The 12,500-nt window shown below is 39.7% G+C and overlaps 1 protein-coding gene across 2 annotated transcripts in view; it reads left to right on the top strand.

Moving 5' to 3' along the window:
- mindy1 (MINDY lysine 48 deubiquitinase 1) overlaps window positions 1-3,563 on the top strand; it is a 15,692-nt gene extending 12,129 nt beyond the window's left edge. For both annotated transcript variants that reach the window (XM_028597730.1, XM_028597731.1), the window contains exons 9-11: window positions 404-604; window positions 2,296-2,475; window positions 3,391-3,563. In XM_028597730.1, coding sequence (XP_028453531.1) covers window positions 404-604; window positions 2,296-2,475; window positions 3,391-3,462 — 453 coding nt within the window. In that variant the 3' untranslated portion in view covers window positions 3,463-3,563. The remainder of the gene's footprint in view (window positions 1-403; window positions 605-2,295; window positions 2,476-3,390) is intronic.
- The last annotated feature ends 8,937 nt before the right edge of the window (window positions 3,564-12,500 follow it).

Below are 12,500 nucleotides of genomic sequence, written 5' to 3'. Positions count from 1 at the left end.
TCAGGGCCACCTGTACCTGTACCTGTTGTTAATAAAGTTGTATCCTGTCTCTCAGGGACACCTGTACCTGTACCTGTTGTTAATAAAGTTTATCCTGTCTCTCAGGGCCACCTGTACCTGCTGGTGACCGACCAGGGCCACCTGTCTTTGTACTTGTTGTTAATAAAGTTGTATCCTGTCTCTCAGGGCCACCTGTACCTGTTGTTAATAAAGTTGTATCCTGTCTCTCAGGGCCACCTGTACCTGTCCCTGTTGTTAATAAAGTTTTATCCTGTCTCTCAAGCTCCCCTCTACCTGTTGTTAATAAAGTCCTGTTAATAAAGTTGTATCCTGTCTCTCAGGGCCACCTGTACCTGTTGTTAATAAAGTCCTGTTGTTAATAAAGTTGTATCCTGTCTCTCAGGGCCACCTGTACCTGCTGGTGACCGACCAGGGCTTCCTGCAGGAGGACAGTCTGGTCTGGGAGTCTCTTCACAACGTCGAGGGAGACGGGAACTTCTGCGACTCCGACTTCCGGCTGTGTCATCCTCCGCAGAGAGCCCCGCCCACCGCCGCCGCCAGCCTGGCGCCCAGCGCCCAGGACCAGCAGAGACAGATCGACCAGGTGAGACAGGTCGACCAGGTGAGACAGGTCTGGTAGACCAGGTGAGACAGAGACAGATCCACCAGGTGAGACAGGTCTACCAGGTGAGACAGAGACAGGTCCACCGGGTGAGACAGGTCTGGTCGACCAGGTGAGACAGATCGACCAGGTGAGACAGGTCCACCAGATGAGACAGGTCTGGTCGACCAGGTGAGACAGATCGACCAGATGAGACAGATCCAACAGGTGAGACAGGTCGACCAGGTGAGACAGGTCTTGTAGGCGAGGTGAGACAGATCCACCAGGTGAGACAGGTCGACCAGGTGGGACAGAGACAGGTTGACCAGGTGAGACAGGTTGACCAGGTGAGACAGGTCGACCAGGTGAGACAGAGACAGGTTGACCAGATGAGACAGGTTGACCAGGTGAGACAGGTCGACCAGGTGAGACAGAGACAGGTTGACCAGATGAGACAGGTTGACCAGGTGAAACATGTCGACCAGGTGAGACAGATTGACCAGGTGAGACAGTTCGACCAGGTGAGACAGAGACAGGTTGACCAGATGAGACAGGTTGACCAGGTGAGACAGGTCGACCAGGTGAGACAGAGACAGGTTGACCAGGTGAGACAGGTTGACCAGGTGAGACAGAGACAGGTTGACCAGGTGAGACAAGTCGACCAGGTTAGACAGGTCGACCAGGTGAGACAGAGACAGGTTGACCAGGTGAGACAGGTTGACCAGGTGAGACAGAGACAGGTTGACCAGGTGAGACAGGTCGACCAGGTTAGACAGGTCGACCAGGTGAGACAGAGACAGGTTGACCAGGTGAGACAGGTTGACCAGGTGAGACAGGTTGACCAGGTGAGATAGGTCGACCAGGTTAGACAGATTGACCAGGTAACCTGTGAGACAGGTCGACCAGGTGAGACACAGACTAAGTAACGGAAACACGTTGCATTTATTGGACTTAAAAAATACAGTTAAAAGGGTAGACCCTACACACCAGACTCCATGTAAATAATCAGGACTTTTAGCGTGTATAGAGCCAGCATATCTCCACCAGACTCCATGTAAATAATCAGGACTTCTAGCGTGTATAGAGCCAGCATATCTCCACCAGACTCCATGTAAATAATCAGGACTTTTAGCGTATATAGAGCCAGCATATCTCCACCAGACTCCATGTAAATAATCAGGACTTTTAGTGTGTATAGAGCCAGCATATCTCCACCAGACTCCATGTAAATAATCAGGATTTTTAGCATGTATAGAGCCAGCATATCTCCTCCAGACTCCATGTAAATAATCTGGACTTTTAGCGTGTATAGAGCCAGTATATCTCCTCCAGACTCCATGTAAATAATCTGGACTTTTAGCGTGTATAGAGCCAGTATATCTCCTCCAGACTCCATGTAAATAATCAGGACTTTTAGCGTGTATAGAGCCAGCATATCTCCACCAGACTCCATGTAAATAATCAGGACTTTTAGCGTGTATAGAGATACACAGACAGACAGAGACAGACACACACACAGTTCAGTTCCGACCTGCGGTCCTTAGCTGCATGTCATTCCCCTTCTCTCTCCCAATTTCATGTTCATGCTGTCCTTTCAAAATAAAAGCCTAAAAATGACATGAATCTTATGACTCGAGGCCATGTGGCACCCCAGTGACTCTGTGATTGGTCCTCTCTGTCTTGGCGTTATATAGGACTACCTGGTGGCGGTGTCCCTGCAGCAGCAGCAGGGTGGGGCCCCGGGGCCCCTCAGTGACCTGGAGTTGGCCCGACAGCTCCAGCAGGAAGAATACCAGCATCAGCAGCAGCAACTACAGCAACAACAGCAACAGCAACCACAGCAACAACAGGGATCACCTGCTGCAGCAACGCAGGTACAGAAACACACCGCACTAATACTCTGTCAGGGCGAATTCACAAAGGTTTAAATATTTGAAAAAGGCGGCAAAAACCTCCGTAGATGGTGCTCTTTGGATGCTTTTATATAGACCTTAGTGGTCCCCTATTACTGTATCTGAAGTCTCTTTTTATATAGACCTTAGTGGTCCCCTAATACTGTATCTGAAGTCTCTTTTATATAGACCTTAGTGGTCCTCTAATACTGTATCTGAAGTCTCTTTTTATATAGACCTTAGTGGTCCCCTAATACTGTATCTGAAGTCTCTTTTATATAGACCTTAGTGGTCCCCTAATACTGTATCTGAAGTCTCTTTTATATAGACCTTAGTGGTCCTCTAATACTGTATCTGAAGTCTCTTTTATATAGACCTTAGTGGTCCCCTAATACTGTATCTGAAGTCTCTTTTATATAGACCTTAGTGGTCCCCTAATACTGTATCTGAAGTCTCTTTTATATAGACCTTAGTGGTCCCCTAATACTGTATCTGAGGATACCCAGGGCTCGGTTTACACCTATCACCATTTCTAGCCTTCTGTCCTCATATCGTGCAGCCCTAGCGACAGAAACAGAGACAAAACGGCACAAAAAGACTAGAAAAAAGCGACCAAAACAACACCATATAAATACTCTGTTACGGTGCGTAATATTCCTCTTTTGTAACGTTTTTTTAACCTGTAATATTACAACTCTTTTTCTAAAATCTTCTGATTTTTATGCTTAAAATAAACCAACCATTTCACACCGTGATCAGACTCGGGGCGATAAAAGCCACGCAAATATTTGCTTCTCTTCGATGTGAACGTGCCAAAAGCTCCTGTTTGGTTGGTTGGTTGTTTGTGTAGTTGTTGTCATGGTGATGGTGATGATGTCGTCGTTGTTGTGTTTGCAGGTCAGAGGTCAGGGGTCACAGCAGGGCGGAGCGCGGAGAAGAGAGAAGGACTCGGACTGTGTCGTCCTATAGACTCCTTTAATATCATTGTAATCTATCGAGACGCACAGATACACACACATATGTACAGAGACACACACACAGACACACACACACACATATATATATATATAGAGAGACACACACATATATACATACACACACACACACACACACACACACACACACATATATATATATATATATATATATATATATATATATATACACAGACAGACAGACAGACACAACGTACAGACACACACGTACAGACACACAGACAGACACACCCACACACGTACAGACACACAAACTCAGAAACACACACACACACACACACACACACACACACACACACCCAGCTCGATGCCAAACCCCAGTGCTTTCTTTGATAAACAGTTTGTTTCAGACGTGATTCTGAGTTTTTTGGAAAGTTTGTAAGAAATGTGAGAAGGTCCCACAGAGTCTGGTGGAGCGCACACACACACACACACACACACACACACACACACACACACACACACACACACACAAACACACACACAGGTACCGCTGTCTGATGGAAATGTCTACGAGTCACAACAAACGGCTTTATTAACGGCCAATAATTAATAATTCTCTAAAGCTTAACCGGTCTGAAATCAACCTTTTTAAGAAGAATAACTTCTGGGTGGACAGGCTGTGAGAAACAGACGAGTTAAAAGCTGAGAAATAATCCCAAATGATGCAGAATTAAGCAGAATTATCCACAAAAGGTTGTCTGTATTTGTCACTGACCTATAAAGCATTAGGGGATATTTACTGGCTGTTAATGCAAAGCTGATGGCGATGGTATCTCATATATCTATGAAGGGAAACTGTTGCAAAATCCGTTAACTTAAATCTGTATTTATGTAAAATCTCTCTTTCCTGATTGGACCAGTTTCTCCAGTAAAGGTCCGACCGGTTCTCACTCCGAACTCGTTAAGATACGGACGCTCGTTCGGTGTCTCTCGGCGTCGGATAGGAAATCAAAAATCCCCCCTTTTAATCGTGTTATATCCAAGGTGGCGCCCAACAAAATGACGTACAGTACAGGCCAAAAGTTTGGACACACCTTCTCATTCAATGCGTTTCCTTTTTATTTTCATGACTATTTACATTGTAGATTCTCCCTGAAGGCATCAAAACTATGAATGAACACATATGGAATTATGTACTTAACAAAAAAGTGTGAAATAACTGAAAACATGTCTTATATTTTAGATTCTTCAAAGTAGCCACCCTTTGCTTTTTTATTAATAAGGGAACAAATTCCACTAATTAACCCTGACAAAGAACACCTGTGAAAGTAAAACTAAAATCTAAAATATAAGACATGTTTTCAGTTATTTCACACTTTTTTGTTAAGTACATAATTCCATATGTGTTCATTCATAGTGTGGATGCCTTCAGTGAGAATCTACAATGTAAATAGTCATGAAAATATAGAATCACATTGAATGAGAAGGTTTGTCCAAACTTTAGGCCTGTACTGTACAAACAAAGTGGTGAAATGGCTCCAACAATATAGTTCCCGGTTTGTTTACTGTTAGAAGATGGCTGTGTCTCATGTTACGTTGTTTTTTTGTACACGCTGTGACTCTACAAATCACAACATGTGCTTTTAAATCGTTATTTTGGCACTTTTGTCACAATTTGGAGCAGTATGGTTACTGGAACCATTCACCTGCGTGTTCTGTGCTAGGCTAAGCTACCGTTGGAGCCTTACAACACACACTGAGATGAGAAGGGTATGCATGGACTTATCTAACTCTGGGGGTTACTGTGAATAAGCTAAAGTCCTAATAACGCGTATTGCGTCTCGTCTCTTCGGTGTGTTCTGAGGAACTTTTTGGACCAACTCGGGGAGACCGATCAGCCCGACTGACCTTTTCTAGCCGACAGTCGGCCGTCTGGTCGGTGCGTAAGCAGCTTTAGCGTCAATAACGAACGCCAAAGGCACCTGACCGAGCGTCAGTTGGTCACGCGATGGGAGCGAGAACGTGTTCCCGCTATGGTTCGCCAACAGTACAAATGCCCGACCGGTTCTGGTGAAACTGTTCCGGTCCAAACGAGCCGGTTCACTGCAGAGGGAACTTTTAAACCGGGAACGGTAACATCACCGTTTAAAAGGTATCAATGCAATTATATATAAAGTCCCGTCAGATTTTCAGTGATTTGTGTTTCCCAGCAGGTTTTAAATGCCGAAAAGTTTCTCATTTTGTTAAAAGGTGCTGTCGGTACCCGATCCACGCTGCCTGCACGATCCGTTCTGCACATGCGCTACGTTAGTTTAGCTAACAGCTAATTCGGCTAACGCTAGCCGACCGCTAGATTCAGTCTAAAATAACGTTAAGTCAAACTTACAGGGAAAAGCAGGCTACAGATACATTAAGACTTTACAGTAATAACAATAAAGACAAGTATTGAGTGATGGTATTTTAAATGAGCACATGTAAAGTAGAACTGACATAACAGCTGTTATATATGTTGACGTTTATTTTATATTTTTAAATTAAGTTTTATTTTGAGGGTCTTTTAAAGTTATTACCTGCTGTCTCAGCTAGCGGTTAGCCGAATTAGCTGTTAGCTAAACTAACGTTAGCTTGGCTGTGGAGGCTGTCGACCGGAAGCGTGGAAAAGATCGTGCAGTGTCGTAAATCCTCGTACAACAGCGCACGCGAGAACATTTTGCGCGTATTTGCTGAAACTGACCCTCTGGCACCACCTACAGCCTGGAGTGAGATTTGCAGAAATCCACCACAGCTCCCTGTTCAGATGCACCAATCAGGGCCAGGGGGCGTGTCCAACTGTTCAGATGCACCAATCAGGGCCATGGGGCGTATCCAACTGTTCAGATGCACCAATCAGGGCCATGGGGCGTGTCCAACTGTTCAGATGCACCAATCAGGGCCATGGGAAGGTGTCCAACTGTTCAGATGCACCAATCAGGGCCATGGGGCGTGTCCAAATGTTCAAATGCACCAATCAGGGCCATGGGGCGTGTCCAACTGTTCAGATGCACCAATCAGGGCTAGGTGGGCGTGTTTAACTGCATGTCAATCGCTGCTCATGCCCATGCATTCATTCTCCCTTGTAGGGGGAGGGGCTTAGGAGACCGTTTTGGGCTTTAGCGGAATAGGGAGGGAAGGGACTGAGAATTTGTCGATGTTCAAATTTTTTCGACTAAGTCCTGGATCTTCACCATCCTACCTACGGCACCTTTTAACAATTATTTAAATGATTAATGTTAAAGTCTCATCTTACGGTTTTCAAGCTGTTGTGTGCATGGAGTTTGAGTCCTGACATTCTCTCAGTTTTTCAGCTACTTAAATGTCAGTCCTTCCAGAAATTTTTTTTTGTGATTGTTGCGGGAAAAAATCCTTGATTATGCGGCACGTTTTCTTAAAAAATGGGATGGAATATGCAGGAACTTGCCAAAAACTGCTGTTTGATGAAAAAGAGGAAAAATCCTTTAATGCTTTTCTTAATGCAGAATTCTGCAGAAAATGTTCCCGCCGAATTACAGAGAATATTCCGCAGATTTATTTGTAATTTTTTTTGTAATTATTTTTGGGCTTTTCCGCCTTTATTTGATAGGACAGCTAGGTGAGAAAGGGGGGGGGAGAGAGAGGAGGGGGGAGACATGCAGGAAATCGACACAGGTTGGATTTGAACCCTGGATTTCTGCGTTTAGGCATCAACCTCCCAGTATATGTGTGCCCAGCTCTACCCACTGAACCAACCTGGCCACTCCAGCCAAATTAAGCAGAAGTTTCTGCAAAATTATGCAGAATTCTCCCCCCACAACCAACTGTAAAAAATGAACAAAATAATGATTTAAATATCTGATGACGGAGAGAAAATCGATGCGTTCACTGCCAACTTCCACAGCTTCGATAGCCGTTGTAACTCTCAAAAATCTTACGATTGGACAATTTTATAATGGTTACAGGCCTATCCTTTCCTAACATTGACTTTTGTCATTTCTGGCCTATCCTTTCCTGGGAGCATGCCTATGTTCCCACATTTCAAAATAAGAGCCTATGTTTCTATATTTCAAAATAAGGGCCTATGTTTCCATATTTCAAAATAAGGGCATATGTTTCCATATTTCAAAATAATGGCCTATGTCAGATTTTATCCCCCTTTCTCCTAATTTGGTAGCCAATCACACCCAACCTATTATCCAGTAGCAATGGACTACCGATGAAATGTAACCCTAACCCTAACATAGGGCCTAATCTTAAGAAAAATCTTAGAAATGTGGGGAAATAGGGCCTAATTTTAAGAAACATCTTAGAAATGTGTGAACATAGGACCTAATTTTAAGAAAAATCTTAGAAATGTGGGAACATACAGCCTAATTTTAAGAAAAATCTTAGAAATGTGGGAACATACAGCCTAATTTTAAGACAAATCTTAGAAATGTGGGAACATAGGGCCTAATTTTAAGAAAAATCTTAGAAATGTGGGAACATACAGCCTAATTTTAAGAAAAATCGTAGAAATGTGGGAACATAGGGCCTAATTTTAAGACAAATCTTAGAAATGTGGGAACATAGGGCCTAATTTTAAGAAAAAACTTAGAAATGTGGGAACATAGGGCTGACCCCCCTTTCCTAAATTCGACTTTTGTCATTTCTGGCCTATCCTTTTCAAAATGTTTCACTAAGTCAGAACTCATTTTCTCCTATTTATAAATCTGGATCTGACAATTGATCATTTTGATTTAGTCAAACAGTCTTCTCTTATATTTATGACCTAAGACATTTTTTTTGACATTTTATTTTAGATTTATGACTTCTTTCCTCAACTCTTAATTAGAAAAAAAATATATATATATATATATATATATATATATATATATATATATAATCATACATACAGTACAGTATGTTATTTATTTTTATATATATATATATCATACAGTACATTACATACAGTACAGTATGATATATATATATATATATATATATATATATATATATATATATCATACATACAGTACAGTATATATATATAACATACTGTATGTATGATATATATATATATATGTGTGTGTATATATATATATATATATATATATATATATATATATATATATATATATACTGAACTGTATATATGAGATATATCTATATATATAATACATACAGTACAGTATGATATATATATATATATATATATATGTGTTAATAAAAAATAAATAAATATACAGTTCAGTATATGTTATTTATAAGCGCTTTAGTTTTTTGTTCTCACATTTAATTTAGCATTTTCTGGGCTTCCGTAAAGTTTTTTAAAACCTGCTGCGGGAACAGATCACTGGTCCGTCGGGACTTAAACAAGACCGAACTGAAAGCACATTTTGGACTGAAACTCTGCTGTAACTCAGATATTTAACAAACTGTTCTAACTCTCGCGTGTTTTCGGGGCACCGCCGGTATTTCCTGTTGTCGCTCCGGTGTTTTTAAACGTGTGACTGCTGCCACGCTCTCTTTAAAGCTTTGTATTTAATTTGTCATGATGTCAAATTATCAATAAAAACAAAACCCAAAACTGGTGTTGACTCATTTGTTGGCTGTTGATTATTAAAGAGCTCATATTATGCTCATTTTCAGGTTCATAATTGTATTTAGAGGTTATATTAGAATAGGTTTACATGGTTTAATTATCAAAAAACACTATATTTTTGTTGTACTGCACATTGCTGCAGCTCCTCTTTTCACCCTGTGTGTTGAGCTCTCTGTTTTAGCTACAGAGTGAGACATCTCACTGCTGTTCTATCTTTGTTGGGAGTCGCACATGCTCAGTACCTAGGTAAGGACTACTAGCCAGTCAGAAGCAGAGTATGAGGGTGTGCCCTGGCAGTACCTAGGTAAGGACTACTAGCCAATCAGAAGCAGAGTATGAGGGCGTGCCCTGGCAGTACCTAGGTAAGGACTACTAGCCAATCAGAAGCAGAGTATGAGGGCGTGCCCTGGCAGTACCTAGGTAAGGACTACTAGCCAGTCAGAAGCAGAGTATGAGGGCGTGCCCTGGCAGTACCTAGGTAAGGACTACTTGAGCTAGCTAGCTGTTTCTCTAACTTCAGTCAGTACAGGGCAGGATTAGCTGGGAGACTTCTTCTAAACGAGGGCACACTCACACTTAGCGTGGAATACCTGCAGAACAGGGACATGGAAGTAGTTCTTTTGGAGATTATGGTGAACTACCGTGTGTTGTAGCAGTGCTTTGTTATTCAGAACGAGCTAGCATGCTAGCGCTAGCATGCTACGGTTGCGGTTAGCCAGCTCGTTTCGGCTAGTGCCGTAGAAACCCGTGCAGATTTTGACCAGCTCACCCGGAGACTGAAGGCAGGACACATTCAGAAACCGTATCTCACTCAGAATACCATGGATGATTGTTTGTCAAAGTGTGTAATAGTATAGTATGTCAAAAAAAATTCATAAAAAAGTCATAGTATAGAATGTCAAAAAGTCATAGTATAGTAGTGATGGCCAAATGAAGCTTCGTGAAGCATTGTCTTTATTTTCCGAGCCCACTAGATGGCGCTCTCTATTCAACAAAGGTTTGAGAATACACAGAATTGCAACGCCTAAGGCCTTTCTCTTAAAACCAAGAGCGCCATCTAATGGGCTCAGAAAATAAAGAAAATGGTTCACAAAGCTTCATTTGGCCATCACTATGGTATAGTATGTCGAAGAAAGTGATAAAAAACTAAATGCATAGTATGTCGAAAAAATTATGTTGATAAAGCCATAGTATAGTATGTCAGAAAAATTCATAAAAAAGTCATAGTGTAGTATGTCGGAAAAATTCATAAAAAATTCATAAAAAAGTCATAGTATAGTATGTCAAAAAAAAGTGATAAAAAAGTAAATGCATAGTATGTCGAAAAAAGTATGTTGAAAAAGCCATAGTATAGTATGTGGGAAAAATTCATAAAAAAGTCATAGTGTAGTATGTGGGAAAAATTCATAAAAAAGTCATAGTATAGTATGTCAAAAAAAGTCATTGTATAGTATTTGGGAAAAATTCATAAAAAAGTCATAGTGTAGTATGTCGAAAAAAATCATGAAGAAGTCATAGTATAGTATGTCAAAAAAATGATAAAAAAGTAAATGCATAGTATGTCAAAAAAAGTATGTTGATAAATCATAGTATAGCATGTTAGAAAAATTCATAAAAAAGTCATAGTATAGTATGTGAGAAAAATTCATAAAAAAGTCATAGTGTAGTATGTCGGAAAAAAGTTATGACAAAGTCATAGTATAGTATGTCAAAAAAAGTCATAAAAAAGTAAATGCATAGTATGTCGAAAAAAGTATGTTGAAAAAGCCATAGTATAGTATGTCAGAAAAATTCATAAAAAAGTCATAGTATAGTATGTGGGAAAAATTCATAAAAAAGTCATAGTATAGTATGTCAAAAAAAGTCATTGTATGGTATTTGGGAAAAATTCATAAAAAAGTCATAGTATAGTATGTCAAAAAAAGTCATTGTATAGTATTTGGGAAAAATTCATAAAAAAGTCATAGTATAGTATGTGGGAAAAATTCATAAAAAAGTCATAGTATAGTATGTGGGAAAAATTCATAAAAAAGTCATAGTATAGTATGTCAAAAAAAGTCATTGTATAGTATTTGGGAAAAATTCATAAAAAAGTCATAGTGTAGTATGTCGAAAAAAATCATGAAAAAGTCATAGTATAGTATGTCAAAAAAATGATAAAAAAGTAAATGCATAGTATGTCAAAAAAAGTATGTTGATAAATCATAGTATAGCATGTTAGAAAAATTCATAAAAAAGTCATAGTATAGTATGTGAGAAAAATTCATAAAAAAGTCATAGTGTAGTATGTCGGAAAAATTCATAAAAAAGTCATAAAAAAGTCATAGTATAGTATGTGGGAAAAATTCATAAAAAAGTCATAGTATAGTATGTCGAAAAAATGTCATGACAAAGTCATAGTATAGTATGTCAAAAAAAGTCATAAAAAAGTAAATGTATAGTATGTCGAAAAAGTCATAGTATAGCACAGTACAGGCCAAAAGTTTGGACACACCTTCTCATTCAAATGCGTTTCCTTTTTATTTTCATGACTATTTACATTGTAGATTCTCACTGAAGGCATCAAAACTATGAATGAACACATATGGAATTATGTACTTAACAAAAAAGTGTGAAATAACTGAAAACATGTCTTATATTTTAGATTCTTCAAAGTAGCCACCCTTTGCTTTTTTTGATAACTCTGCAAACACAAAAAGAAAACGCATTGAATGAGAAGGTGTGTCCAAACTTTTGGCCTATACTGTATATATATATATATATATATATATAGAAGATATTAGAGTTGTGTAGTGGCAAATTTACATTTAAGCATGATTCTTTTATATTCTTGTCTTATTTCTGTTTTAGTTTCACTCACAATGCTGAAAGTGAGTTTATCTCTATCTCACATGTTGAGTCTGATTCTCACTAAACTACCGTGAGCAGATCGGAGCAGACTTTTTCATTTTTAAGTCCCAAAAACACCATCGCCGTCTAAACGAAAGGCACATCTGATAAATATTTTGTGGTTTTCACTACTTTACTCTGATTCTGTCAAGGGCTGAGTTGAATTATTGTCAACAGTATGAACTTTTATTCAACTTAATGAAGAGATATTTCTGTTATTTTAGACATGTATTTTACCTAAAGGTGTCATATTATTCAAGTAATAGTATGAGTGTGTCATGTGCCTCTCTGTGTGTATGTGCTCGTTGCAAAAGAAGCTGTGTGCAGTCCATTGAGGAAGAGGTTCAAGGAATGTCCCTGATGAACAGAAAGTTAAGCTGAGTCATAGAATTGGTTTATGCCTTCATGGCTTAAAGGTGCAGATAAGCAGGAACACAGGAAAGGTCACGAAAAGGGGAAGAGGAAGAAAAGCACACTGGCTTGCATACTGCAAAATGCAACCGGGTTCATCAGGACACATTTTTGGCATTCTGGATTTGACATTATATATATTAGGATATACTATATCTTTCCCTGTCATACTA

The sequence above is a fragment of the Perca flavescens genome, chromosome 14 (assembly GCF_004354835.1).
Source record: "Perca flavescens isolate YP-PL-M2 chromosome 14, PFLA_1.0, whole genome shotgun sequence".
Taxonomy (NCBI): domain Eukaryota; kingdom Metazoa; phylum Chordata; class Actinopteri; order Perciformes; family Percidae; genus Perca; species Perca flavescens.
Note: the sequence above shows the minus strand (reverse complement) of the source record. Positions and strands in the feature narration are given on the sequence as shown.